The 25,916-nt window shown below is 41.3% G+C and overlaps 2 protein-coding genes across 4 annotated transcripts in view; both read right to left on the bottom strand.

Moving 5' to 3' along the window:
- Positions 1–287: 287 nt before the first annotated feature.
- LOC109951277 (monocyte chemotactic protein 1B) lies at positions 288–2,685 on the bottom strand. Its single transcript, XM_020585696.1, has 3 exons — positions 2,528–2,685; positions 1,224–1,341; positions 288–1,128 (listed from the first exon to the last, which is right to left on the bottom strand). The coding sequence occupies exons 1-3, from the start codon at positions 2,601–2,603 to the stop codon at positions 1,020–1,022; spliced, it is 303 nt and encodes a 100-aa protein (XP_020441352.1). The 5' UTR covers positions 2,604–2,685; the 3' UTR covers positions 288–1,019.
- A 10,132-nt stretch (positions 2,686–12,817) lies between these two features.
- Positions 12,818–25,916, bottom strand: part of smpd3 (sphingomyelin phosphodiesterase 3) — a 103,885-nt gene continuing 90,786 nt past the window's right edge. For all 3 annotated transcript variants that reach the window (XM_020585698.1, XM_020585699.1, XM_020585701.1), the window contains 6 exons: positions 25,716–25,791; positions 21,886–22,047; positions 20,138–20,227; positions 17,496–17,559; positions 16,073–16,241; positions 12,818–13,311 (listed from right to left, as the gene is read on the bottom strand). In XM_020585698.1, coding sequence (XP_020441354.1) covers positions 13,210–13,311; positions 16,073–16,241; positions 17,496–17,559; positions 20,138–20,227; positions 21,886–22,047; positions 25,716–25,791 — 663 coding nt within the window. In that variant the 3' untranslated portion in view covers positions 12,818–13,209. The remainder of the gene's footprint in view (positions 13,312–16,072; positions 16,242–17,495; positions 17,560–20,137; positions 20,228–21,885; positions 22,048–25,715; positions 25,792–25,916) is intronic.

Here is a 25,916-nt window from a genome sequence, read left to right as displayed (position 1 = left end):
CATCATCATCCACCATACCACTGACTGTTTTTCTGCTGCTGCTGATCGACACCCGGTCATCTACCTCATTACTCCTCCTGTATATATGTCACTACCTTCACTGTAAATAAACCTCACTGCTTGCACCGAAGCCAGCCACCTGGGTCCGCTTTTTATCTGCTCGCTCACTCTGTGTTTGAGCGCACCCTAACACACACACTAGTGAATGTAATATTAAATAAGGAACTAACATCTGTGAATTGCTAAATAATTAATACCACACAGTTAAACTTTGACTTTATCTTCCTTTAATCAGAGAATGACATTTGTAGCCTCAGCATATACAAAAAAATTCAGATTTTTGTCAAATTGGGTTACTAATCCATCCAAGTAAGTTTAAAACATGACTGAAAACAATAATATCACTTTACATTATATAATAAACAAGACAACATGCTCCCAGTGGTTCAGTGCAGAAATAATGGTGCAGCCCATAGCTTATACTCTACTGATGACACCGTGTGGTGTTGGAGGCATCGCTCTTTTACACATTGACTATAGTTTCTGTAGTCGAATCACAGTTCCACAGTCCACTTCACAGTGCTGACGGTCAGACGTTGAGTGTTGTGTCGAGCAAAAATATTCCTACTGCTCCATATGATAAAAAAAAGTTTCTTAACTACAAAGGCTGAAAATGTTAAAAGGATGTGGATTAAATGTCACTTATATCTTATAGCTGTGTTACACTTACATTATTATGTACATATGGCATGGTATGCATGTAAACACATCTCATATGCATCTAATGAATCTAGTATAAGAATATGTCTCAGAGTATAAGAGTATTTAGTACTGACCTTGTATATACTTTACTTATAGACAGACCAAGAGCTTTTTAGCTTACGATCACCCCCCTGCAGATGTTACAGTGAGGTGAATAACATGTTTATATAGAACACTTTTTGGATTAAAAGTTATAGTTTGAAAAGGCCAGACTGTGTTCACTGAAGGCTTTTATAGTGGGCACGGTGTTGCCATGGTTACAGGTTGGACGCCTGTCCTGGAATGGAGTCCAGGTAGCTGATGAGCTCCTTCACCCAAGCGTCTGAAGGTCTGGCACACAGCTGACGACGTGCCACCGTGTTCAGCCTGAAGGCACACATGAACAGGACAGTCAGGCTCAGTACATTTAGGTGTAGATACAATGATGTCATTGATATGTTTCTCTAAGACTGTGTGCTTACAAGACTGCGGGGTTAGGGCACCGCTGGCTGGTCCTGATGTACCCAGCCACTCTTTCTTTAGGCACCGGGGTCTCATTGAAACGAAAGCAGCATCTCTTTGGGCCAGGACCACGCAAACCTACAAACAAACAAGTGGGAATGAACAGCCTGCCAACAACTACAGCAAACACAGACTCACAGACATCTGCTTGTTTCTTTATTGGCTCCCTTGTCAGTGCTCACTTCTTCCACTGTGACGTGGAAACCCGACTCCATGCTGTTTAGATTCAACAGGCACTGGTTCAATGTAACAAATTAAGCTGTTCAGTATTCTAAACATATTTTAGAGTGGATTTTCTCCTTAAAGTTTGACAGAAACAATTTAATTTCTTGCTTAGGTTTGAAAACAGCCACAGAGAAGCCACAGAACAACATTGGCATTCATTTGGACTCAACCTTATAACCATATACTGAAGAAAAGTTCAATATTCCCATTTGTTGTAGCTGTTTGGTCAGCAACAGCTCTGTCATCAGTGTGCAGTTTGTCAAGGCTAAATCAATGCCTGCTTGGTGATACTGAATCCAGACAGTAAAGTTGTGTGCTACTAAGCCACAACAATGCAATAAAGTGAACACTGGAATTGATGCTACGCTGTAGAGCCAAGGGAAACTGTAGAGTCAAATAACTCTGTGCGATCATTATCGTTAGTGAGCCCTTTCATTTTACCCAGCTTTGATATAAAAACATTGATTAGTGCAGCTGTAAAACCTACTGCTGTGAGGCTCCTGAGAGTGAACTGAAACAGTAAAACAATGGTTTTTAAAAGCAAAGCAGTACTAAATAAGTAAAATAGACTAAAAACTGGAACTGTACGTTTAGTGTTAAGGTTTGCCAATTAGAAAGACCATTTTCACATTACACACAGCCATTGTTATTGTCTGTATGCAATATAAAGTGGAACTTTGTTTATAGGGTCAGAAATAGCTGTTAGAGAGCTGTCATACTGTGGAGTGTGGAGGGGCTCTGTAATGATACTGATAGAAACGATACTGCTTACAGTATGAAACCTTTGTTAAATTGAACTATGTTGAATCCCTATTGAGACGCTGTTCTTTGGTTCCTGTTTTAGTTTCTTCTCTAAAAATACTGTTCTTACACAAACTGCTGGCAGGTTTAAGTTTCACACACATCAAACAACCACACCATTTCAACTGGACTGAATGTCAAATGTATGGCTGTAATCATAAGCTTTTACAGATAACATTACATTCCTTCACCTTTGTCACATGCTCACTGGCAGCGTTGCTATCAGGCTCCTTCTTACCTTCACTCAGAGTGACGACAGCCAGCATCAGCACAAACACAGACAGAGCGAGACGAGGAGGACGAGGAGCAGCCATCCTGAAATGTGTGTTTTTCCTTCAACGTGTAGGTTAAAGTCTCAGTGGAGCTGTATCAGCCTGTTGTCTCTACTGTGTGGACCTTTCCTCTGCCTGCTTCCACATTTATACATGTCTGTGGGGAAGACCCCAAGCCCTGCCTTGGGACTTAACAATGACGTATCGTAATGTGTCATCTTTATCTGGATGTGGGGGTTTACCATTAGTGGGAGTTTTATGTGTGGGCCTTTTCTCTTGTGTGTTTGTATTAAGTACATCTCACTTCCTTAAACACATTCACTGATGAGCCCTGTGATTAGCCTTAGAAATGAGGAAATGCTTGTTGTTTCAAACGTGGAACTGTACCTTGCTTGTGTGATTTTGACAAAAACTACACTCTCTGTTCATCTCTCTCACCTTCCACATGTCACAACCACTGTCATATGGCTTGCTTTCATTTAGTCATCACTGACCTTTCACTGTGCTGTGAGTACAGTAGCATTCTGCTGTAGTTCAGTGCACAGCACGTTGCTGTTGACCATAAGTATCAGCTAACTGCATGAAAAGACATTCTAAACCAAATTCCAGTGGCGCATTTCCATATATCTGTAATAATGAACACTTTGCCTGACAAAATTCCAGTTCGTAATGTGTCAGTGAAGTTGGAGTCATGGTGATAATGGTGGAATTACTTGTTTGGCATTCAAAACAGTAAAATCAGTTTGGGGATTCACAAGTATTATTGTACATCAGTATATTTATATCGTCAAAACACAGGTGGGGATTTTATTTTAATGGTTTGGACTCAATCAAGGTTTCCTAACATTACAAGCTTGTGAAAGACAAATGAAACAAAGAGAATGATGGGAAAAAACCAGTAGAACCTGATGTAAAATCTGTGGAGCAGCTCTTTACAAGAACAAGAAGAATGGGGAAAAATCATTTATCTTTTATCTAATATTTAGTTGCTTCTTTTAAAATAAAGAATATGTTCACTTCTTCAAGGTGGTAAAAATCATCTTAGAAGTAAAAGCTACAGTGGGTACGGAAAGTATTCAGACCCCCTTAAATTTTTCACTCTGTTATATTGCAGCCATGTGCTAAAATCATTTAAGTTCATTTTTTTCCTCATTAATGTACACACAGCACCCCATATTGACAGAAAAACACAGAATTTGACATTTTTGCTGATTTATTAAAAAAGAAAAACTGAAATATCACATGGTCATAAGTATTCAGACCCTTTGCTTGTGTGTAGAAGTGAATCATTTACTGCTTGCAAACCAATGATGGTAAGATGATGTCATGGGGTAGGACTGGATAAGTCTAACTTCTTCCTACTCCGTTCAAGAATGTACTAGGTATAAGCAAATTGATAATGGATTAGCATTTGTTGGATATGTGTAAAATTATGTGTTGACATATCAACTGTCTTTACATGCTTGAAAGAATAAATCAAATCAATAATTGTGGATTCACTGATCTAGGCTCTCCCAGTCAGTTAGTCCTACATTAGAAGTTCTTATGAACGGTGCTGATCATTCCTCATGGTTCTCTCATGTGTCCCTCACTTGTTCTGTGGTAACGATGCACATTTGTGTACTTGTTGTGAAGTGTTAATTTTTTTACCATGACCTCTGACCTCCTGCTCTGTTGCCCATGGCAACCACTGTCAGTTAATCGATCCACAAATTCAGAGTGTTTTCATTCAGTCAATCAGTTATTGACCAATGGGATACACACACACACACACACACAAGGTTTTGGGCCAATCAGGAGTTTTGTTATAGTGACGAGAATAATGAGGCTCAAACTACTGAGGATAATATATATATATATACACACAGTGGGTATGGAAAATATTCAGATCCCCTTAAATTTTTCACTTTTTGTTATATTGCAGCCATATGCTAAAATCATTTAAGTTCATTTTTTTCCTCAATGTACACACAGCACACCAGTCTGTGGTCCTGAGCACTCTGGAGAAGGTTTTTGTCCAGGATATCCCTGTACTTGGCCGCATTCATCCTTCCCTTGATTGCAACCAGTCGTCCTGTCCCTGCAGCTGAAAAACACCCCCATAGCATGATGCTGCCACCACCATGCTTCACTGTTGGGACTGTATTGGACAGGTGATGAGCAGTGCCTGGTTTTCTCCACACATACCACTTAGAATTAAGGCCAAAAAGCTCTATCTTGGTCTCATCAGACCAGAGAATCTTATTTCTCACTATCTTGGAGTCCTTCAGGTGTTTTTATGCGGGCTTTCATGTGTCTTGCACTGAGGAGAGGCTTCCGTCGGGCCACATAAAGCCCCGACTGGTGGAGGGCTGCAGTGATGGTTGACCTTCTACAACTTTCTCCCATCTCCCGACTGCATCTCTGGAGCTCAGCCACAGTCATCTTTGGGTTCTTCTGTACCTCTCTCACAAAGGCTCTTCTCCCCTGAAGGCTCTCCTCTGATTTTAGCATATGGCTGCAATATAACAAAGAGTGAAAAATTTAAGGGGGTCTGAATACTTTCCGTACCCACTGTATATTTTGGTTGAACTGATCATGTGATGTTGGTTCACAAGTGGACATTTTATTTGAGGGATCACAAAATGCGGGGTGGTGTGATGCTGCAGTGGTTAGTACCGTCACCTCAGACCAGGAATGTTCTTGTCAAAGCTCACGGCCAGCCACACCTATCTGTGTGGAGTTTGCATGTTCTCCCTGTGGTTTTCTCCAGGGTCTCTGACTTCCCCCCACTCTCCAGAGACCTGCAGGTTAGGTTGAATGGGGACTCTAAACTGCCTGTAGGTGGTGAGTGGCTGTTTCTCACTATGTGTCAGCCTTGTGATGGACTGGAGACCTGTCCAGGGTGTACCCCTCTGCAACCCTCTGGACCAGTGGTACAAATAATGATTGGATGAGAAAAGGGATATAAAATATATGCTTCTAAAGAGTGGGCACATAGAGCTGAAGTATATTTATCTTTAGTATATTTAATCTACCAGGTGAGCTTTGTGTGAGAGCTCTAGTACATCTGTACGGAGGCGTACTGTATGTCTGACTCATATCACTAGTCGATATTTTAGCATGGCTTAGTCATAGTGATCTTCTTGCCATATTTGAACCAGTCATGTATGACAACACATTGCACAGCAGGAGAAGCTGCTTCTGATGAAGTGGTCCAGGCTGAAGAATTCAGTTAGTTTAATGTACAATAATAATGCAGTTTCAATTGACCACTTTCAAATTCAGAATAAGATAGTACGTGAAGACAGAGCTGGGATTACTGTGTCAAAGACTGGTGTGTTCAGGGTCAAGAATGAACTTCCAGTCAGTTCAATAACAGTGATTTGTATTGTGCACACTCACTATCATTACTTCAATGCAAGCTTTAATTGTTGTTAAGGTTTAAGACTAATAAAAGAAATGATATATTGAGATGGTTGGAAGTCTGCTAAACATGGCAGAAATATGTAGTGAAGAAAATGCCACTCGATCCACCCAAACTCTTGGATTTCAAATTTGAATCTTTACAATTTAAAGCAGACTATTTTTTTTCCTTTTCTGGTGACTTCAAGCTGTAAACGAATGTGCACAGTTGTCTCTTTACATTCACAGCACAGTGTATGTGTAGCATTCATTTAAAGCTGCCTTTCTGTCCACTTGACGGCCTCCAATCATCCATCAGCTGTTCTGGTCTCCACTAACCTCTCAGGGCAGACACACACTCAGCCAGCATGAAAGAAACGAGCACCAATGAAGGACAACTGCTGCGGCTTTGTCTGGGTCAGTCGGGTTGAAAACATGATACTTGAATACATCGCTGAGACTACAGCCAGTGGCCAACTGGCACATAGGTTTTGTACCTGTGTGACAAAAATAACTCCCCCTACCAGCAGGTGGTGGTATCTGTATTCACCATTCAGAAAGGGAAAGAAGAAGAGCTAGACCGTGGAAACATAAGCTATAAACAAAGCACCTCTTGTTCAGAACAGCTGCTGTTTATACCAGCTTCTAAGAATGTGTGTGATAAGTAGTTCTCTGACCTTGGTCTTTTGATTGTGGAAGAAGAAAGAGGTTGTGGAGCCGAAAAACATGGAGAAAACTACACTAAATGTGAACTGAAAAAACTTAGAAAAAATCAACTGGACTTAGATTTCTAGGTCGAAGACGTTTCACCTCTCATCCAAGAGGCTTCATCAGTTCTAACTGACTGGTGTGGAGCTGGAGATATTTATCCCCCTCGGTGGTGTTTCAGTCCTTTTGAAGGCCAACAACGTCCCATAACGACTGAGTCGTTGCAGCCCAGTATCGGTGAGAGTCGTTACCGGTCTTTGAATCCTCCCTAGTTGACCGACGCCTATTGTCCTGGTGGGCATGTTTGGGAAGAGATCTCAAAACAGAACAAAACTTGACTCAGTCTTCGACCTAAAAATCTAAGTCCAGTTGATTTTTTCTAAGTTTTTTCAGTTTACTATGACCTGGATGACTGAGAATCTGCACAGACATACACTAAATGTGTGAAACCATGGATACTACAGCGACAGGCTGAAAGGGCTCTCCTGAACCATTCTCTTCTTGTGCATTGATACACTAAGCTCAACAGCCAATCAGAGTGGTCTCTCTCATTGACAAGGCCCAACAGACCCTCTCCGATTCAACAGTGTGGGCAACACCAGGAAGATGGGCCCCAACAAACGCTCACCGAAGGCTGATGCCGGATCTTTGACTTGGTGGGTCTCTGCCCTAAGGGAAATGGTTTTAGCTGTTAAATGCTCCTCTATGTTCACCAGCTTGTCACTAACTTTGTCTGCTGTTTGGTGCTGAGTAGAAAGCATACAGTGAATTTATCAGAGCTATAGCTGGATCCTGAAAAGCTGCTGATGAGAGTGAGGCTGAAAAACAAAACAGTAAATGAGTGATGCTTAATCTATAAAGTTGGATGGTTATTCTGTTTTACTTCATCACTACCACCAGTGATGAGCACTAAAACTACACTGGCTTATCGTTCATACAAGAATGTTGATCTCAAACACACTGTCATCATGACAGTGTGAAATTATTATGTCTAAGGGCAGAAACACATCAAGCCGGACGGCTGTTGACCACTGCTGGGTGGACGCAGAGTAAGCATCTGTCACGGCTCATCTTTCTGGTGTGTCCTGCACCGTCGGTACCTACTGGCCCTTGTTAGCCCCTGTCGGTGGCTTTTTGGATGATCCATCATGCTGAATCTGAGCTGGCCTCTTAGGCCTTGTTGGTGAGAGAGACCACTCTGATTGGCTGTTGAGCTTAGCTTAGCAAAACAATGCCCCTTCAGCCTGTCGCTAAACAATTAGTGTAGTTTCTCCTTGTTTTTCACCTCCACAACCTCCTTTCTTTTTTACAGCCAAAAGGCCAAGGGCAGAGAACGGCAGGGCCATTTACGACTTATCAGACATACTGTATTTTCATTTAGAATCAGGTATAAAAAGTGGCTGTGTTGAATGAGAGCTGATTGTTTACAGATTGTATTTTGATAGTCTAGCTCTTCTTCTTTCCCTTTCTGAATGGTGAATACAGATACCACCACCTGCTGGTGTCCATGCTAGTCGGTTGTTGGCTGTAGTCTGTGTCATGTGTTCAAGTGCCACTTTTTCGATCCGACTTGGTGTGTCTCTGTGCTAACATGTTAGCAAACAGCTGCCTACCTTTTGGTTTCATTGGCTGCAAAATGCTCCACAGTGTTCAACAGTTGCCAGCTTTGAGTTTCTGCTGTTTACAGGAGAGCGGGATTTAAGGGCTTTTTTCACTGAAAACAAGGTCGATGAATGTGGGAACATAGAACCAAAACAATAAGACTAAAGAGCTGAGGAGAGCTGTTGAGGAACGTGAAAATCACATACTTTATCTAGAGCAATTCCTTTGACACTGCACACAGTCATTGACTCACTGTTCTCCTTAAAATATATTAAAACTACTGAGGTGCTTTTTGGCAGCACATTGAATCAAAGGAACCATGAAATGCTTGACAACAGGGACTTATTTGGAAATTTTAAAAAGCCAAGACAAGTTTTCACTCAAATGATTTTGTAATGTCGTATATGGATGGGGAGTTTCAGTGTTAGGGGGGTTTTCACATTTGACACAGAACTGTATTTGAATTTTTAGTGCTGGAGTGTTTCCCCTCTTCATTGAAAGCAGAAGGACCTTTCAAAGCTTCTTTCACTTCTTCATACTTTGTCTTTTAAGAGAGGCAAACAAAATATTTATGTTGTGATAAAAATAGCACCCTCATAGGAGACCCAGTGATGTACCTCAAAGTTCGCATTTCATATTAAAGAACACACAGCACACTCAGTAGTGAGGTCAACCAGTGCTCGGCCAGATTTCACTGCTGGTTATATTGACTAGTTATTTCCATACAAGCTTTGACAGAAGAACAGTGAATGGTCCCTGAATGCCCAGAGCTCAAATAACAACACAAAGACACAGGGAGAGGAAAAACTCCTTTGTTTTTTAAAAAAGCAGAAGAAAATAAGCAGTTTGTTGAAGAAGCTTGGAAAGAGAAAAGCTATTGTTCCTCTAGTCACATTATAGAAACCGAGCTAGATGACCCCATCAAGAAACACCCTCACCCAAAGACAAAAATCAATTAAAGGAACATGAACAGAGGGAAATCATAGAAAAGCAAGTGAGGAAAGAATCGCAGTAAGGCATCGCTTCTACTGAGCCTACAGACCTGAAGCATTAATACAGTACACGCAGCTAGAAAAGCTTTGTTGTATCCCAGCCAACTGTGGAAACGTTCTGTTCTGAACTTGATGGACACATAAGGGACAGTATTTGTTGATCAGAAATGTTACAGAAAAAGATGCCAGGAAATGTCTGTCGTGTCTGATCGGTAGCTGGAACGCACTGTAAGTACTGTAGTGAAGGAAGAATGACCTGTTAGTTAAATATTGTATGTGCTCATGTTTTATATAAAGTTTCTTTTCCCCTTGGTTGTCTATAATCTTAATCCTGGATAGAACTGGGGACACAGAGATTATCTGAGGGGCTGTGGTGTGTGTGTACTAGCTCCATAGAGGGTCTTAGAAATGATGCAGAGGCTATACTGGTTAATTCTGATTACTTGATTGTCATTAGCAACAGCGTCATAAGATAAAAGAGATTTTGTGAGTTCTGCAAAAACCATAATGCTCCCATTGGCCCTAAAATAATGTGGAGAAACATGCTATACATGCTTTACCTATATCTATACATGCTATACCTAGTTGTGTACTATGGTCCTTGATGACTCTACGACAGAGCTGGGACATTCCAGTCACTCTGGCGTTCATGCATTTTGTTACGGGGGTAACTACTGAGCTGGAAAATAGTGACATTATACAGTACAAAGTTGCAAAAACATGTTTTACTATGACAGTAAAGGTATGGAAATTGGACTGCTCTTTCAATCAGGGTTGTAATACAGTTTACAGTCACCGGTGACCGCACTGAGCACCCAGCAGCTACACCTCAGCTGGGGAGTGAACAAGAAATCCTCCACTGTCTTTGACTTTAAAGGACTTATCAATATTTTATATAGATGTTGGGTGAAAACACTGTGTGTAAGGAGAAGATGGTTGTACTGATTAACCCAAAAGGAATGAATTGACTCTGCAGTTCTACTGAGCTCCACACAGAGTGGCCTAACGTCGTTCAGTGAGTTGGTGTGTAAGAATGTGACTTGTGTTTTTTAACTCATTTTTACACCATATAACTTTTTTTTGACCCTAGAAACTGCCTATCATGCGGGGTGTTCACATTTCCTCCTCTAATTAATCTAGTGTGTGCTTAAGTGACTGAAATGTCAAGGTCCCACTACATAGAACATCTCTGAGGTCTATTGCCCGCATTCCCATGAACATACCCACACACACAGAAACTGTTGTGCTCACAGCATCACCTTTGAACTGAGCCTCTAAATCAAATTCTTCACCCAACACTTTCTTCAGTCTTTGTGTTATTAAAATATGCAAAAATACAAACACAGAACAATCAGCAAAACAAAACAAACTCCAGAATAAAAATGGATTACCTCCACATTCCAGCTTTTAAAAAGAAAATAAAAGTGGAGTATCATCATGGATATGTAACATTACAGGAAGTCCCATTGTTTGGATGCTTGCCTCACTAAAAAGGAATTAAATAAACTTTTACATTTCCTACCACTGTACTTCCCCCAAACCTGTTACTAATTCACCCTAAGAGGTGATTCCCAGGGAAACTGTGGCACCTTTCTGCAAATCACTATGGACCTGTAGTGTATTTACATGATTATTTAGCAAGTACAAAGACATATCTAGGATTGATCTCATACCCTAACTCAAGACGTGTTTCTCAAGAACCTGACATAAACTTAACCTAAAAAAATACATGGTGACACTTGAATAAAAAAAAAAGTACAGATACAAACCTCAGTAATTAGAAGAATATATTAGTAATAATAGTTACAATAATGTGAGTCATAAAAAGACATGAGAGAGTCAGAGCAGCCAGGTGACCCGTGGACTCATACTGTACGTAGAAATGAAAGCCGAACATCCATAACAGAAGAACTGGTGTGTTTCCTGCAGTTGCTTACACATACTACTCACTCACACGCACACATTTGCAAATGCACATCTGTAAACGCATACTGTATTGTACATCCTGTGGTAACTTTCAGCACAGTGTGTTCAGGGAAACACCAGTTAGCACATTTGTATTTTAAAAAATATAACATGATGAGCTGCCTAGATGCACACACACACACATCTGTGTTGAGACTGACACTGGCTGAGCTCCTCTCTAGTGCCAAGAAACAGGTGTAAAAGCTGTTGTAAACATTGTTCACTGTACAGCCCATGGAAATCAAACAGTATCTCAAACCTCACGCTGTCACTGTAATGTATTTTTTCACATATCTCTAAAAGAATTCTACAGCATGATTTTAGTAGCTGTCCCATGCTGAGTGACTTGATCCGTATGTTCCCAGCAGCGTCGAGTGACGGGGAGGCCACGTCACTAAAACCAACTTCTCTTTTAAGCTTTTCATTTTCACAAAGAAATAATTCAATCTTCTTCTTACAAATTTAACATAGAAAGTAATAAAACGCACCATTACTCACTTCAGCTCACTCAGAGGTTTCGCTACAACAGCCTTATTTGGTCTGCAACAAGCCATACATTATGGCGTTGAATGTTTGGTAGGTTGTTGCTGCAGGGAGAACATTACTGAGCCAGTTTACTGATGTTCTAAACTGCTTTCTAAACTGATATGTTCTTATGTTGTGAAGTCTGAGCTAATAATAGTAGCCTATCACTCAACCTAAGAGAACATGACCGCCAAAACATTTGAGGGCGCACAAACCATGCTTCGAGTGCTACTCAGTTTGCAACTCAGCATTTGAGAATGTGCAGGAACAAATAAGTAAATAAATGTAAGTGCAGAATCAGATGGCGGGGGTTGTGCTCTCAAATCTGTGCCTGTATGCTCTCAAATGCTGAGCTGCAAACCAAGTAGTGCTCAAAATGTTGTTTGTATGGCCTCTAATGTTTGGGCAAGAGCAGTCTTCCACAGACCAGACCCAACATGGGTAAAGGGGCCACAGGTTTTACTATCAACCACCTTAATGGTCACAGTGACGGAGCAGAATACTGAAGGTGTGTTCAGACTGAATGTAAAGCAAATTTTAGCCTTGCATTATTATATGCTGGACTCTGTGCTTACAGTGTTTGCCACAAACAGCCAGTAACTGTAGCTTGCTAGCAATCTACATATAAGATGTGACTGTTCTCAAAACCTCATCTCTAACTCTCTTATTTTAATAAAGATCCTTTGTTCTCATTTCTGTCAGTTCATGAACTGAAGTCATAAAGCTTTGGGATGAATGCAAAGTTTTCTCTTATGTTACAGACTAGTCTTGTTTGTTTTAGAACAAACACACTTGTTGAGGTTCCTGGGACCGATGTGGGACCAATAAGGTGGAACTGACCAGTAGCCTGATGGTGCACAGCCCCCCAGACGGACACAGACGGTCAGTGTGAAGGTCAGCCAGCAAACGAATGCTTCTCTCTCATCACTCAAACCGTGTTTCCCTTTTATACACACTTGTGAAAGAATGAGAATCAACTGTCCCTGAAGGTAGAATCATAAAAATGTATCCTCAGACTACAGCTAAAACAGGAGCATGTGTAAATTGGCTACATGAAACAATTTTCTGTAAATTTTTTTTTCAGCAGGGAGAGAAGCAGAGAGGCCAGGTGATATTTAACAGTCACAATGTCCGTCACTTATATTTGTGTGTTTGGTGCTTTATTTAGTGTGTGTGTGTGTGATTTATTTGGGAAGGTGATTATCTTCCTGGCTTTTTAAACGGGACTCCCCTGTGCTTATCTCTCCCCTGCAGTCTTTCTTTTTCATATCTCGCCACAGCTGCACTCTCCTCTACCTCCTTTATATCCATTCGTCAGGTGAGTATGCTTCCACTGATTCATCTGTCCAGTTTGCTGTCTCTCCAGTCCTCATGCAGAACTGCATTCTGTCTCAAGCAGCTCCATATCTGTAAACTTGAAATCTCTTCTTCTCTTCTGGGTTGTTTGTCATTCCTTCTTGGCAGTATTTAGTCTAAGGCTCCTCTTCCCCGGTGGAAACAGTCAGTCGCATGGCCACAGACAGGTGGTCGGTGAGACTGGCCAACTGGGTGACAAAGCTGAACTCCTCAATTTCCTGCAGGGGGCAGAAACAGGAACCATCCTCATTAAATCATCACAGCTTCAGCAGTCGTACGTTGCATTCTGCAGAACAGCACTGACATATTTTCACATTAAAAAATTTGAATGGCTTATTGATTTATTTACACATTGGCCTGACATAGAGCAATGGACATTAGCATTTAGCTGAAGCTGTGTTTCTGGTCACCCTGCCTTGTAGTCACAGTCTTTCTGGGTCTCTATCAGCTCCTGCCTAATGCTCAACTGTCTAGACCAGCTTGTTCTCAACGCTGTCCCCCCAGAGATGTCCAATTGAAAACTGGTGACAGCAGGGCTTGGGGCTGGAAAACCAAAACAATGAGCTAAAAAGCTCTATAGGGGAGGACCACAGTTTTGAGCTGTAATTCTGTGCAAGCTTTAATGTAATGTAACAACAGCTACAATGTAAATCTTCTGGGCACCCAAATGTGGATCATAGCTGCATGAACTGATAATGTATGGAAATATAATTCAAAATATGTCTTCAGAGGAGATGTTGTAATTGTTCACACACACTGTACACGAACAAGAGCGCATTGATTAATGTTTTAAAGTAAAGTGTTTCTACACTACATGTATGTGGACACTAGATGTTGGGTTCCAGTTCACCCAGGGTCTGTGCAGGCCTGTTAAACTGGGAATCTATTGACTATTATGATGGAACTGGTTTTGTGATGAAGGTTTTGTCCTGTTGGAAGAAGACGGGGCCTCCCCAACCAGCTGCCACAGTGCTGGAAGAACACGTGTGACAACACTTCCCTTCGTTGGAACAAAGGGGACCTTTCCACACTGTGTGATAAACAGCCTCAGGCCATCCCCATACAATGTACTACTACTGCTTACATTTAGTACTACTACCACCACTACTACTGCTGTTGTTCCACAAATGCTACTATCACTACTTATTACTAGTACTGGCCTGTCAATTAAAATATTTCAAGGAAGTCTCTCATTGCTGCTATTACAAATGTTGGGAATGTTACCTACAGTGTTTTGGATCAGTGGTAGAAGAAGTACTCAAATCATTTTCTTAAGTAAAAGAAGCAATAACACTGTAAAAATACTCAGTTACAAGCAAAAGTTCTGCATTCAAAATGTTATTTAAGTAAAAATACAGAGGGACAAGCATCAAAATATACTTAAAGTACCAAAAGTAAAAGTACTAATTATACAGAATAGCACATTTTACATTAATACATAAAATCATTGCTACATTATTGTGTACGTGCATCACATTTAATGCTGCAGCTGGTGAAGCTGGAGCTGTTTTAATAATGTCACATGTTTATAATTTGAAGTACTGATGGACATTTTGTGAATTTCCCACCAAGGATCAATCAATAAATTCTGGTGATTACACTGTAGTTTGTATAATTATTGTGATTTTGAAAAGTAACTAGTAACTAAAGTTATCAAACAAATGTAGCAGAGTAAAAAGTACAATGTTTGCCTCTAAAATCTAGTGAAGCTGAAGGATGAAGGAGCAGAAAATGAAAATAAGTAAAGTGCAGATAATTCAAAATTGTACTTAAGTACATTACTTAGATACTTTCCACAACTTTTTGGGATATATATATTATTTTATTCATCATTGTTTTTTCATATTTCTTAAGCTGTATACAAGAAATGTATATAGTGATATAAGTTTATGCAAGCTGAAAAGCAAACAGAAACAACTTAATGAAATAAGGTGTGACGAAATCTGAAAACTGAATCTGAAGAGGTTTGTTCATGAGGAAGCAAAACAGTGGCAAGTGATGTCACAGTGACTACATTCTGGCACCAGGTGGCGCCAGGTGGCAGTGGTCAGGGAGACAGGGAAAGGGATGTAAATGATGTGATCTAGTTTTCCAGACTTCCCCAGTCACACAGACAGACAGCCATGACAGAAGTGCCCCTGCTCCTTTCCTTCCCAGTTTGTTGTGCTTCACTTGTCCCCTCTTGCACTTTTACATCTTTGAATCTTTTTATCCTTCCAACGAGTCAAACAATCTGCTGTGGTATGAGATCCTTCCACCCGCTTCCACTTGTGTCTCACATGGCTCTGGAAAACAAGTGTCTTGTTGCTAGGAAATGGATGAGGGTAGAATAAGGCTGATCACCTCTTTGCTTACAAGAAGATACCAATATACAATATCTCACCCTATAAGCACGGTTATCTGCCGCTTTTGGATTATGCAGGAATTGATTTAGTACAGTTACACAACTAACAAACTGGAGTTAAGCTGTTTCTAGAACAGCTGGAGCTGAGAACCTATCAAGGGGACAAAAGATATATCTGAATGATCATACGATGCATTACAGCAGCATTACTCAGATTTTTTTGACTTTTCAAAAATCTTTTTTCTTGTGCATTGCTGAATTACTTCACATTTTCAGAATTAAAAAAGAAAAATACCATTTCAGTCTGTGTTGGAACTGGTCACAAGCCAGAGAGACAGAAGCACTGGTGTACTTATGTTAGTCTCCAAAATACTTGCTTTTTAAACTCTGAATAGGCTCAAAGCACCAAAATTATTAATGTTTTAATAGTCACCTACTTTACATTGACGATACACATCGACACCAGTGGTGCAGAGGAATAAGATTCATCAGGCTTTGGATACAGACATAATATCTGTTAACGGCAGCTCGGGGTAGGTTTTGGTCTTTTTGTATGGTTTGTTGACAAGAACACTGGTGATCCTTTCCGGCTTTTGCTCATCATCTAATAAGGATAATCATCTACTAAACCTTACCAGTTTCCAGTCCTGCTGCAGGCCCTCGTCACTGTAGAGGATGTAATCAATCCGCCGTCCGTTGCCCTTCAGTGGGATCTTCCTCCCCTTCTGACTGCTGGTGGGACACTGCTTCTTACTGGGTGGAAACACCAGGTACTCCTTCCTCCCCTCTTCATTCTCCATCACTCTGACAAAAACACAGTGTAGGGAGAGGATCAGCAGACTGAGGTTTCCACAGACAGACAGATAGTATAGGGGATGGAACCCTAAATATATGAATATGCTCGCATCACCTGCTGAAGTGGCCCAAATCTTTTTCCCCTCCAAGTGACTTAGGTCTGATCTTTTTACAGATGTGTGAACAAAACAAATCTGATCTGGGCCATTTGTATATGTGGCCTTAAATCCCACTCATACCTGATCTTTGACTATGCCACCGCTGTCCAAACGGTCAGATCTGAATCCATGTGGAGTTTTTAACATCCCACTTCTAAAAGGAAATTGCACAACTTGGCATTGCACAATGTTGTTATTCTTGCACATACATGACTTTCAGTTAAATCTGTGCATGTGTGGTAGTTTAGGACATCAATAGTGCTATAAAAGAGGACTGAATTCTGCATTTAGTCACATGTTACCACAGTCCAGTGAAGTAACAGCGAATATTTACAACAATGAGTGACTGCACAGAAGCCCAGATCATGTGGTATAGTGCCTAGGTCAAAGGTCATCCACTGACTAGGGCTTAGATTTACAAGATAATACAAAGTGCAAATGGTGTCTGTGGTGTAAAGCCTCTTCCTGTTACTGCCTTTCCAGTCAGAAAGCTTCTACTGACTTTCTTACTGCCTGTTTTGCCATTATGGTGCACATTGACTTCAGGCAGAATGCAACTGCTGCAATGCCCAACAAATATTTGATTCAGAGATAATACAATTAAGATGCTTAATTGTATTATTTATTATAATAAATACTTAAGTTGGACATATTATTAGAAACAAAGCAAACAGACCAACAAAACACTGAATAACAAAAAAGAAAATAATTAAAACAATCTGTTAAGCTTGGTATTTTACTGAGTTTTGGGATAACGTGAAGCTGAAAATTTGAACCAGTGTTCAGTCATTTTAATCAAGATGCTTAAGGGTCTGTGTAAAGGTTAAGGCTGGGCTAGGGTAGGGCAAGTTCAATCCCCCAGTGCTCACAAGTATATGAGGACAAATGTGCATGTCTGTGTGTGCTTATGCTGTGACTGTGGTGACAAACACCTGATTATTATGGGGACAACTTCCATTTCTGGACGAGGTCCCTGCCCCCATAAACATTTTAGGGTTAAGTTTTTAGTGATAGTAATAGTGATTTGGTGAAGTCTTCCACCAATGAACATGCAGTGAGTCAGTGTACTGCTAAGTGACAAGAAACACATTTAAGTGAGACTTACTTTTGTAAACTTTCAGGTGAGCTGACCTCATCGTCATAAAGGCCACTGGGATCCAGCAGAGTGCCTGGACACATTAAAATGCATCACAGGGCGAATAGACACACTTTTCTAATCATTTCTTATCATTTACAACTGATTGACTGTCTCTTCAATTCAGTGCCTCCCTAAACACTCCCTCTGAAAGTAGTGTACACAAAATACAAGCTGTTCTTATATGTTTACTTATTTTTTTAATACCTTGTAAATAAAGTACTGCATGTTTTCCATTAGTCTGGTGAGAAGGCTCCCCTCCCAAACTCTGCTGTTTTAAGTAGTTAGGTCCCATAATGTGACTCGCATTATCTATATGAAAACATTAATGCAGGCACCCTTAAATGGCATTTAAATAGTGCAGTGCTCCAAAACTTTAAGCTTTCAGCAGAACAATGATGGTGTCCATGACTTGGCAGATCTGTGGGCTGACAAAGGAATATGAGTGTTTAATGTTGTGTTTGTTTGTGTGTGACATAAAACCTGCCAGGAACTTCCCTCTGCACCACTCCGTGACCTGCCAGGTAACAGGCTGCACAGGAGGACTAGTTGGTTTCTTTCTTTTAATTAAAATCAGCTGACCTCATAATATTTACCACTTATGAATTAGAAATGTTGGTTCCGATCGGCAAACAGCTATAAGCAACAGGTATAAAAATTTGGATCATAAATTATTTGTCTGATGGCAACGCCCACATTTTCCCCTCTATATACAACGGCTATATACTCGTTTTTTTTATATAGATTACTTTGTATGGAAATAGGAAGAATGCAAAGGACTAAGTTATGGGGTTGGGGAATGTTGCCAGGGGATGGAAAATGCAGCATAGTTGTGTTGATAAGAGGCACCCATGTGCACTTACTGTACACGGGTATGTAAAAAAGAAGTGTGAATGTAGTGGCTGGGGGCCACCAACAGTCACATCTGATGGGCCAGATGAGAGAAATCCAACTCTACTCCAAGTTTTTCATTTGCGGTAACACATCTACAAACACAGCTATTTTCTGTTCCCGGTGTATTGGTCTAGGGAATGCTTTACAACCCTCCCCCACACAATGACAACCAGCTTCTCACTTCACATATAGCTGCTCTACAGTAAGTAAGCACAACTTGGCTTTTTTCCTGATGTGGCATCAGCAGATTCTATTCTGAGAGCGTACAGTATATCTGTGCCTTTATTCTCTTCAGACTGCAAATGACTGTTAGCAGCTGCTGAAATGTAACAGCCAGAGAGAGATGAGCACTCAGATTCTCTTGACAATGAGGATGCAAGGCTGTGGGCAGGATGACGTGCTCAAAAACCCTATATGAAAAGCGCAGCACTCTAAAGTTACTCCAGTCAATTTACGAGTGTTGGGAGCTCTTATGTAAAGTAGGCAGCTGATGTGCAGCCAGCACTTCTCAGAAGTCTAAGAGCAGGTTTGACATCACTGAAACAAAAACGGGGAGGTGTCAGGCAGGCACTTTCAGCTCTGCCGTGCTGTTCTCAGCTTATTAGGGAATATATAGAAAGGCACGAGACTCCTTCTTTCAGATGGTTTCTCAGTCCTCATGAATTCTCGCATCAACAGCAAGCTGTAGTGTGCATGAAACAAAATAAATCTTCATTCACACCAGTTTTGACTCCTAAAATGCACGAGAAGCCACAGATAGCGTACTTATTGGGCTTTTGGTTTGTGGTTGACATGTTTAATCAAACGTGGACTCAAATATATCGTCAAAAGCGACATCAGAGTGGAGATGATCAACAACAAGGGATTTTTACTGAATCCTTTTATTTCAACAGCATCAATCATGGGAATTTACTTTCATGTCACTGCTTTTTAACTGTCCGGTGATTCCAGGCTCTTTGTAGTTCACATGTGGTGTGAACACAGCACAGGCACTGTAGGGTGATCACGCTGGGAGTGCCCTGCAGGTCGACACGTGGACTCTGTCGACACACCGTCAGTACAACACCTGACTATTGCTGGTGGCCTGGCTCTCTGTCTGTCTTATATTCTTTTTCTTTTTTTGGTATGCTGCTGAATTCACTCACTCAAGGTCTGATTTTTTTGGCTTTACTAGATGAGATCATCTTTCCCTTTCTTTCGTTGAACCATTCTTGTTTTCTTGCCTCCCTCTCCCCCTCCTGCATTAGTGGCCAAATGGGGCTCCTTTTCCTGGCTCGCCACACAAAATGCCCTTGTACAAATACATGAGCCCTTCTCTAAATGAGCCCTTTCACTCTGTCCTTCCCATGTTGTCCCCAGAATGCCGCCAGCCTAAACAATGCTTCATATCCAGACCAAAATCTTCCAGTGTTTATGTCACTAATGCCCATGTAGTGTGTCAGCATGTTGTACAGGCTGCATTTTAATTCAGACAGTGGTGCATCCTGATTTAGCCAGACACAGGCAGATTATAGTCTGGTCTGCTATGACTTCTCTGAATGGATCAGCAGATTTCATGGGCCACCGTGTGTATGGCACCACCTGCATATCATGATTTAGTCCAACACCACTTTCTGAGGAGATGATGTGTATTTTTCCTCAGTGAATCCACACATCAGATCCTTAGGTGCAGAGTATGAGATGTCAGACTGTGTCCCAGAGGAACGTGTGTGTGTTACCCAGAGCCCATGGCTTGTCCTCTCCCGGCCCCATACGACATGGGTCCTTGTACTGAGTAAACACTGCATGCTGCTGCTCCAGTTTGTCCTCTGGAAAAACATGAGCACACAAACACACACAGTCACATTTTTGTCTAAGAAAAGCAACAGAGGAGCACATTGCTGATTTTTCTTTTGAAGATGTTACAGGGTTTCTTTACTATAATGTCTGATGTGATGTTTGTGCACGTTTTGGAGAAATCTGATAAAAAAAGAAATAAAATTAAAGGTGTACCTTCCTGGGGACATGGGGTAAATGTCACAACAGATGATAAAAGATGATCCCTCAGCAAAGTGGGTCCCTGTTTTATTTACCTCATGCATGCACTAATGGGCTACATCTCATGTCTCTTAGGTTCCTCAGTCCTCAGTCCTTGTCCTCCATCCTTGTTCCATCCTCACTCCACCACAATGACTTTGGGTGAAGATGGAGGACATCCCAAAACTCTTGTATCTGCCCTGAGGATCGAGGAGTGAGGAGGCTGCTGAAGGACCCATGAGTGAGGATTAGACTGTAGATACCTGGATTGAGCCCAGTGGGACCCGTCTGTAGGAGGCTTTGGACAGAAATTTAGAAATGATGTCCAGGTCAGGTTTGGACACACAAGTCAAACCTTAGGTTAGATAGCTGGAGCACTCAAATGTCTCCTTCATTTAATGATAAGGGGAAACACATTGTACAATCTCAACCGTGTCAGGCTCGAGTTTGGAAATGACATATTATAAGCTTGTCGGGTTCGGGTTGGGCTCAGATGTCACACTGTTGGACACAGGTCGGGTTCGGACAGAAATACGCAGCCTGATCCCTGCTCTAGTGAGGATACATGTCAGCATCCAATTTTTGACACACCTACGTATTTTCTCTTATTGATGTCCTGTCTAAGACATTGAGGAAGACACATATGTTATTTTACAGTTTTAGCCTTGTGACACTCAAACAGTAGGAATTCTCTTCTAGATTCTACTGGACTTTTGAAAATCAGTTGTTGCCTATTGTGTTCATTTAATGCACAGTTTTTCAATGTTTTTGTCAAATACCACTTCAGATACAGCACATTTCTACATGATACAAACACTGTGACCATGATTCATTTCACTGTGGACACAGAAATGTTTCTGACTGGTTGGAAGTTGTAGATTAACTACAACTTCCAACCAGTCAGTTTTGACACGTGTTTGTTTGCAATTTTGGACAATTACACAAATAATAAATGCTACTGTAGGAAAGGACAGCAAGAGTGATGTGCAACTAAAGATCTTTGAGCATGTCACTGTATACCCACCTCCAACGCCGCCCAACAAAGACAGAACATGGCTAGTTCCTTTTCCCTGACATGTAAAACCTGAGTGTGATTGTACGTGACTGCCTGTACATATACATCATATCTAGACAGAAAAATCATGGCTTATTTCATAACAATGATATCAATTCTGAAACTGAAACAGAAATTAACTGTGCTAAATTTTGGGAAAAACATCAATTTTGTGGTAAAGTGTTTCCAGCCAGGCGTTTCTACACTGCAGTTCACTGTCACTGTCAATGGTCAATATATTAATATTTGATTGGTTTCCACTGTAAAGATACAGCACCATGAAACGGTTCTGCCGGAGCTATAGACAGACTTACATATATAGAACCTCTGTCGAGTTGATGCCTAAACCCATATTAGGCTTTTGAACGTGTTGGTTTGGTCCTGACAGCTGCATACCTGAAGAGCAGTTGTCAAAGTTGAGGTCTCCCAGGATGACATCAAAGGCCACCAGGTCCTCCAGCACCTTCTCTCCTTCAGGAGGCTGGGACGAGGATTGGCGAAATTCGGCCCCCCACTTGAGTAACAGGTTCAGCTGCTCACATCGCACAGAAGCACCACCTGGCAGATGGCCCAGTGTGTGTGTGTGTGTGTAGAGAGGGGGAAGTAAGGAGAAAGGAGGTATTAAGCAAGCAAATGCAAAGTGTTCGCCATGAAGCCACCTGAGCATGTCTGAATAAAACTAACCTGAACTGATCTACAAAGGAGGGAGTGAGTGAGTGGCAGCCAAAGACAGGGAGCATGTCTGGGTATTAGACAAGACCTCACAGTATGATTCAGTCACTAGCAGTGCTAGGGTTGGCATGTATCATGAAACAACATGGCAGCTCAGATCATAACAGTATGGTATGAAAATAAAATGTGTTGTAAACACAAAACATCAAGAGTAAAAACTCTGTAAGAGAGCACAACAATCCAGCGTATAGCCCAGTCCAGATCTGAACACAAACAATATGGTCTCATGCAAATCCAGCCAAATCATTTTATTTAAAATGAAAACAGTGTTCGCAAGAGCTGTGTCATGTGTCAAACATGTCACATCCTTGTCCTTACAGCCCTAATTGAATTAGTCTTGAATTAGAATGAGACTCAGAGTCAGCGTCATATTACTGGTGAGATATAAATCTGCCCAAGTCAATGGCTTAATTGAACAATGACTAAAATGTGTCATGTCAGAGGAGTTGTTCACAGTATTTTAGTGTCTTTCAGCTCATTGTTTTGGTTTACTAAACCAAAGGAGGGGGCTGAAAGCTGAGAGAAAACCGGGCTGATGTAAAACACCACTCCTCATGAATGCTATTGTTGCTTCATGTCTGCTAATTGCTGTTTTGTGCTATGATCATCATGTTTTCACTGCAATTAGCTTGAATGTATAATTACTATATTGTCACTTCATAAGTACACACTGCAAAATATTAGTACTGTTCAGTAATTTCATAGTTTATTTTTTGATTTAGTGACATATATTTACAAAGGTATGAAGTTTATTTATTGTGTAACTCATTTTAGTAACAAAATATTAAGTCAGTTTTGGTGCTGTTTTGCTTTGGCTGCATTTGCCTCTGTCCTTTCCTGCCAGTAAATCAAATAAACTGGAGTTGGAGAGAGGAGGGAGGCGGTGGGTGAGAGCATGTGAGGGAGAGATGGCAGCTGAATAGCGGAGAGTGAAAAACAAAGAGGTGTTAAGATAATGGTAGGTGAGTAGGTGGCTTTGGCTTTGATTACTCTCAGCTCGGCCTCAAGTACATGTGAAATTCAAAATTTTTAAATTTTTGTGTTGCAGGGACACTTCAGTGAAGATGGTGGTTGTGGAGGCATGTTTTCTGTACATGTGTGTGCATGTTTGCATGTTTCAGCTTGGCTACATGTGTCTGAAAACATATTTAAGAAAAACTTCAGATGTTCATATGCATGTAACTCAACAGAAATCTTAATATAAAGGAGCACCAATGTAATATGTTCTTTTACTCCTACCATCTGAGTCAGGCTGTGTTCAGACTGAGTTTCAGAGGTGTGAGAAAATGCAGGCCTCTCTATCCATTTCTATGGGGGACTGTGTTCAGTACGGGGGGCTCTAGCCAAAAAAACGCAGACCTGTGCAGTGAGAAAGCTTGATCTGGTTCAACTTTTGCTGCCCGAGAAAGAGACATCATCAGGCAGGACAGTGCACTGACCAGTCACGTATGGGGGACGGTCAGAATGTGGATGCCCACAAGAAGAACATGCTTTTGTTTACCATGTTAGCGTTCACTGATATTCACTCTCTAATCTGAGTCACAGTTACCAAAGCACCATAATGATGGTTTTGTTGGTTAGGCTACTGGATATTAAACTGGTTTTTGTCTAATGATGCCGACACACTGGTGGCAGAAACTGGTAGTAGGCTACGTAAGCAGCGTGGCTAACCAAAACACAACGGAAACTTGTGGGCTGGAAGCGTGATTGATGCCAGTCACCTGAACTCATCACAGCCATATCATACACGCCTACTTGGCAATCCCCCTGCAACCACTCACACCCCCCACCAATGCAGCCCCTTGTGTTGGGGTTGCATTTTATGTCCGAATGCTCACTAATGCAGCTTCTTCTGTCTGATTTGTGTTTTTGCTGCTGTCAGCTTTTTAAGACTGGCTAAAAGCTACGTGAAAGCAGTCTTTGTGAATTTCCAAGCTGTCCACCAAGAAGTTTTTGAATGGCAAAATGATATATTGCAGTAGGGAACACACTGGCAAGTAGTGCAGAGGAATTAAGATGTTTTCCTTGAACCCAGGCAATGTGCAACCCATGTTTCAGGTACGTAGGTAAATAAATCTAGTTAACCTCCCATCATATTTTATGTAAATGACTCTTACAGCTAGCAGGTAGTCCCCTTTTCAGGCTGCATTTCCAGAACAAATTAACCGTCTGTTTCACTCCATGGAGTCTTACTGGAGTAGAATAAAATCTATGTCTTACCTTAAAAGGTGTCATCTTCCTCTCTAAGCTGTTTTAAGTTGTTTTAAGTTTTTCTAATAGATTTGATGCTGTGCCTGTTAGCAACTGTTTCCCACCAGTGCTCAATCAGAAGTGTGTGGGCCCGATTAAAACCGGGGAAATCAATTTACTATGTGCCAGAGTCAGAACAATAAGTACACTCTAACCAGACTACCCAAATGGTGACAAAAAGACTTGACACACAGCTCGCATGATGACTGAACATGGTGTTGGTGGGATATAGATAGATAGATATCGTAAGTAGGCGACATGCAATGGTCATAGGAAATGGGGGAACGCAGTATATAGAGTGAGAAAGTTCTCGTTAGGAGGAGGTTGGAGAGAACGGATTGGTCAGAAGACATGGACCTTTGCCACATGAGAGAGAAGCTTGAATCCAGAGTGAAACACTGAGCATTTTCCTAAACCTGCCATTTTTGTTCCTAAACCAAACCATATTGTATCCAGGACAACTGTCTAGTAGGCTGTGATAGCAACCTACTGAACCTCCCAGTAGCTGGAGTAGGGACCTTCTGAGCCATAACTACAGTCTGATAACAAGTGAAACCGGGCCATCGAATGATGTGACAACAACCAAAGCAGGTGGAGACACCTGATGCACTCATGTGCAGCAAAACACCAAAATTGATCTAATCCTGTGGGATTGTGTTCAGTGTAGGTTCAGTGTAGTTACTCATTCTGCATCATGCATCCTGCACTTATGCACGATACTCACTCAAGTGTACCTCTTTTCTCTCAGAAAAGAACCAGGTCTTTCTGCCCCTCCCTGCTTTTTCATCCCCATCATCCCATCCCAGCTCCCCCTACCCAAAGGCTTCATGTTTGATATATTTTTAGAAACAGCCCTGGCTCTGCTATATATTTAGGCCTGTGAGAAGTGTAGAAGGATCTCAGAATAGCAAGCTTGGGGGCGGGGGCAGGGTGTCTTTGGGAAACAAATGAGGGCATCATCAACTGGAGGCTTTAAATAGGGCTGTGACGCCTTAAACAGCCTGAGCCAGTCACCATGGGAACAGCAGGAGGAAGCACGCTGGGGTTTTGATGCATCCATTTATCTAGGAATCTGAATAGAGAAACACAGGCTTACACGGTCCTGTGTGTAGCTCCATGACTATAGCTGGCATACATGCATTATTAAGTGTGTGCCTTTATTTTATTGTATGTGTGTGAGAGAGAGAGAGAGACAGAAAAAGTGACAGACAAAGCTTGGACAGCTGCACAACATGTAACTGTACCTTCTATAGCATGGAGGTGTGTACACGTGACATATCCCACAACCCTTTGCTCCTGGTGGGACATGCCCACGTGAACCTGCAGGGGATCAGACACAAACATGAAATGATGTCACTCTGTGTTCAAATGAGCAACATCAAAATCCACTTACAGTGTGTTTGCATATGTAAATCGAATAACACTGCCAATCAGCGCACACAAGG

Source organism: Monopterus albus, unplaced genomic scaffold (genome assembly GCF_001952655.1).
Source record: "Monopterus albus unplaced genomic scaffold, M_albus_1.0 scaffold373.1, whole genome shotgun sequence".
Lineage (NCBI taxonomy): Eukaryota > Metazoa > Chordata > Actinopteri > Synbranchiformes > Synbranchidae > Monopterus > Monopterus albus.
This window is presented reverse-complemented; position numbering and strand designations above follow the sequence as displayed.

Coding starts and splice junctions, on each gene's coding strand:
- LOC109951277 (XM_020585696.1), bottom strand. CDS start 2,603: ATGGCTGCTCCTCGTCCTCCTCGTCTCGCTCTGTCTGTGTTTGTGCTG. Junction 1,342..2,527: donor TGTCGTCACTCTGAGTGAAG/GTAAGAAGGAGC, acceptor GTTTGTTTGTAG/GTTTGCGTGGTCCTGGCCCA. Junction 1,129..1,223: donor TGCCCTAACCCCGCAGTCTT/GTAAGCACACAG, acceptor GTGTGCCTTCAG/GCTGAACACGGTGGCACGTC.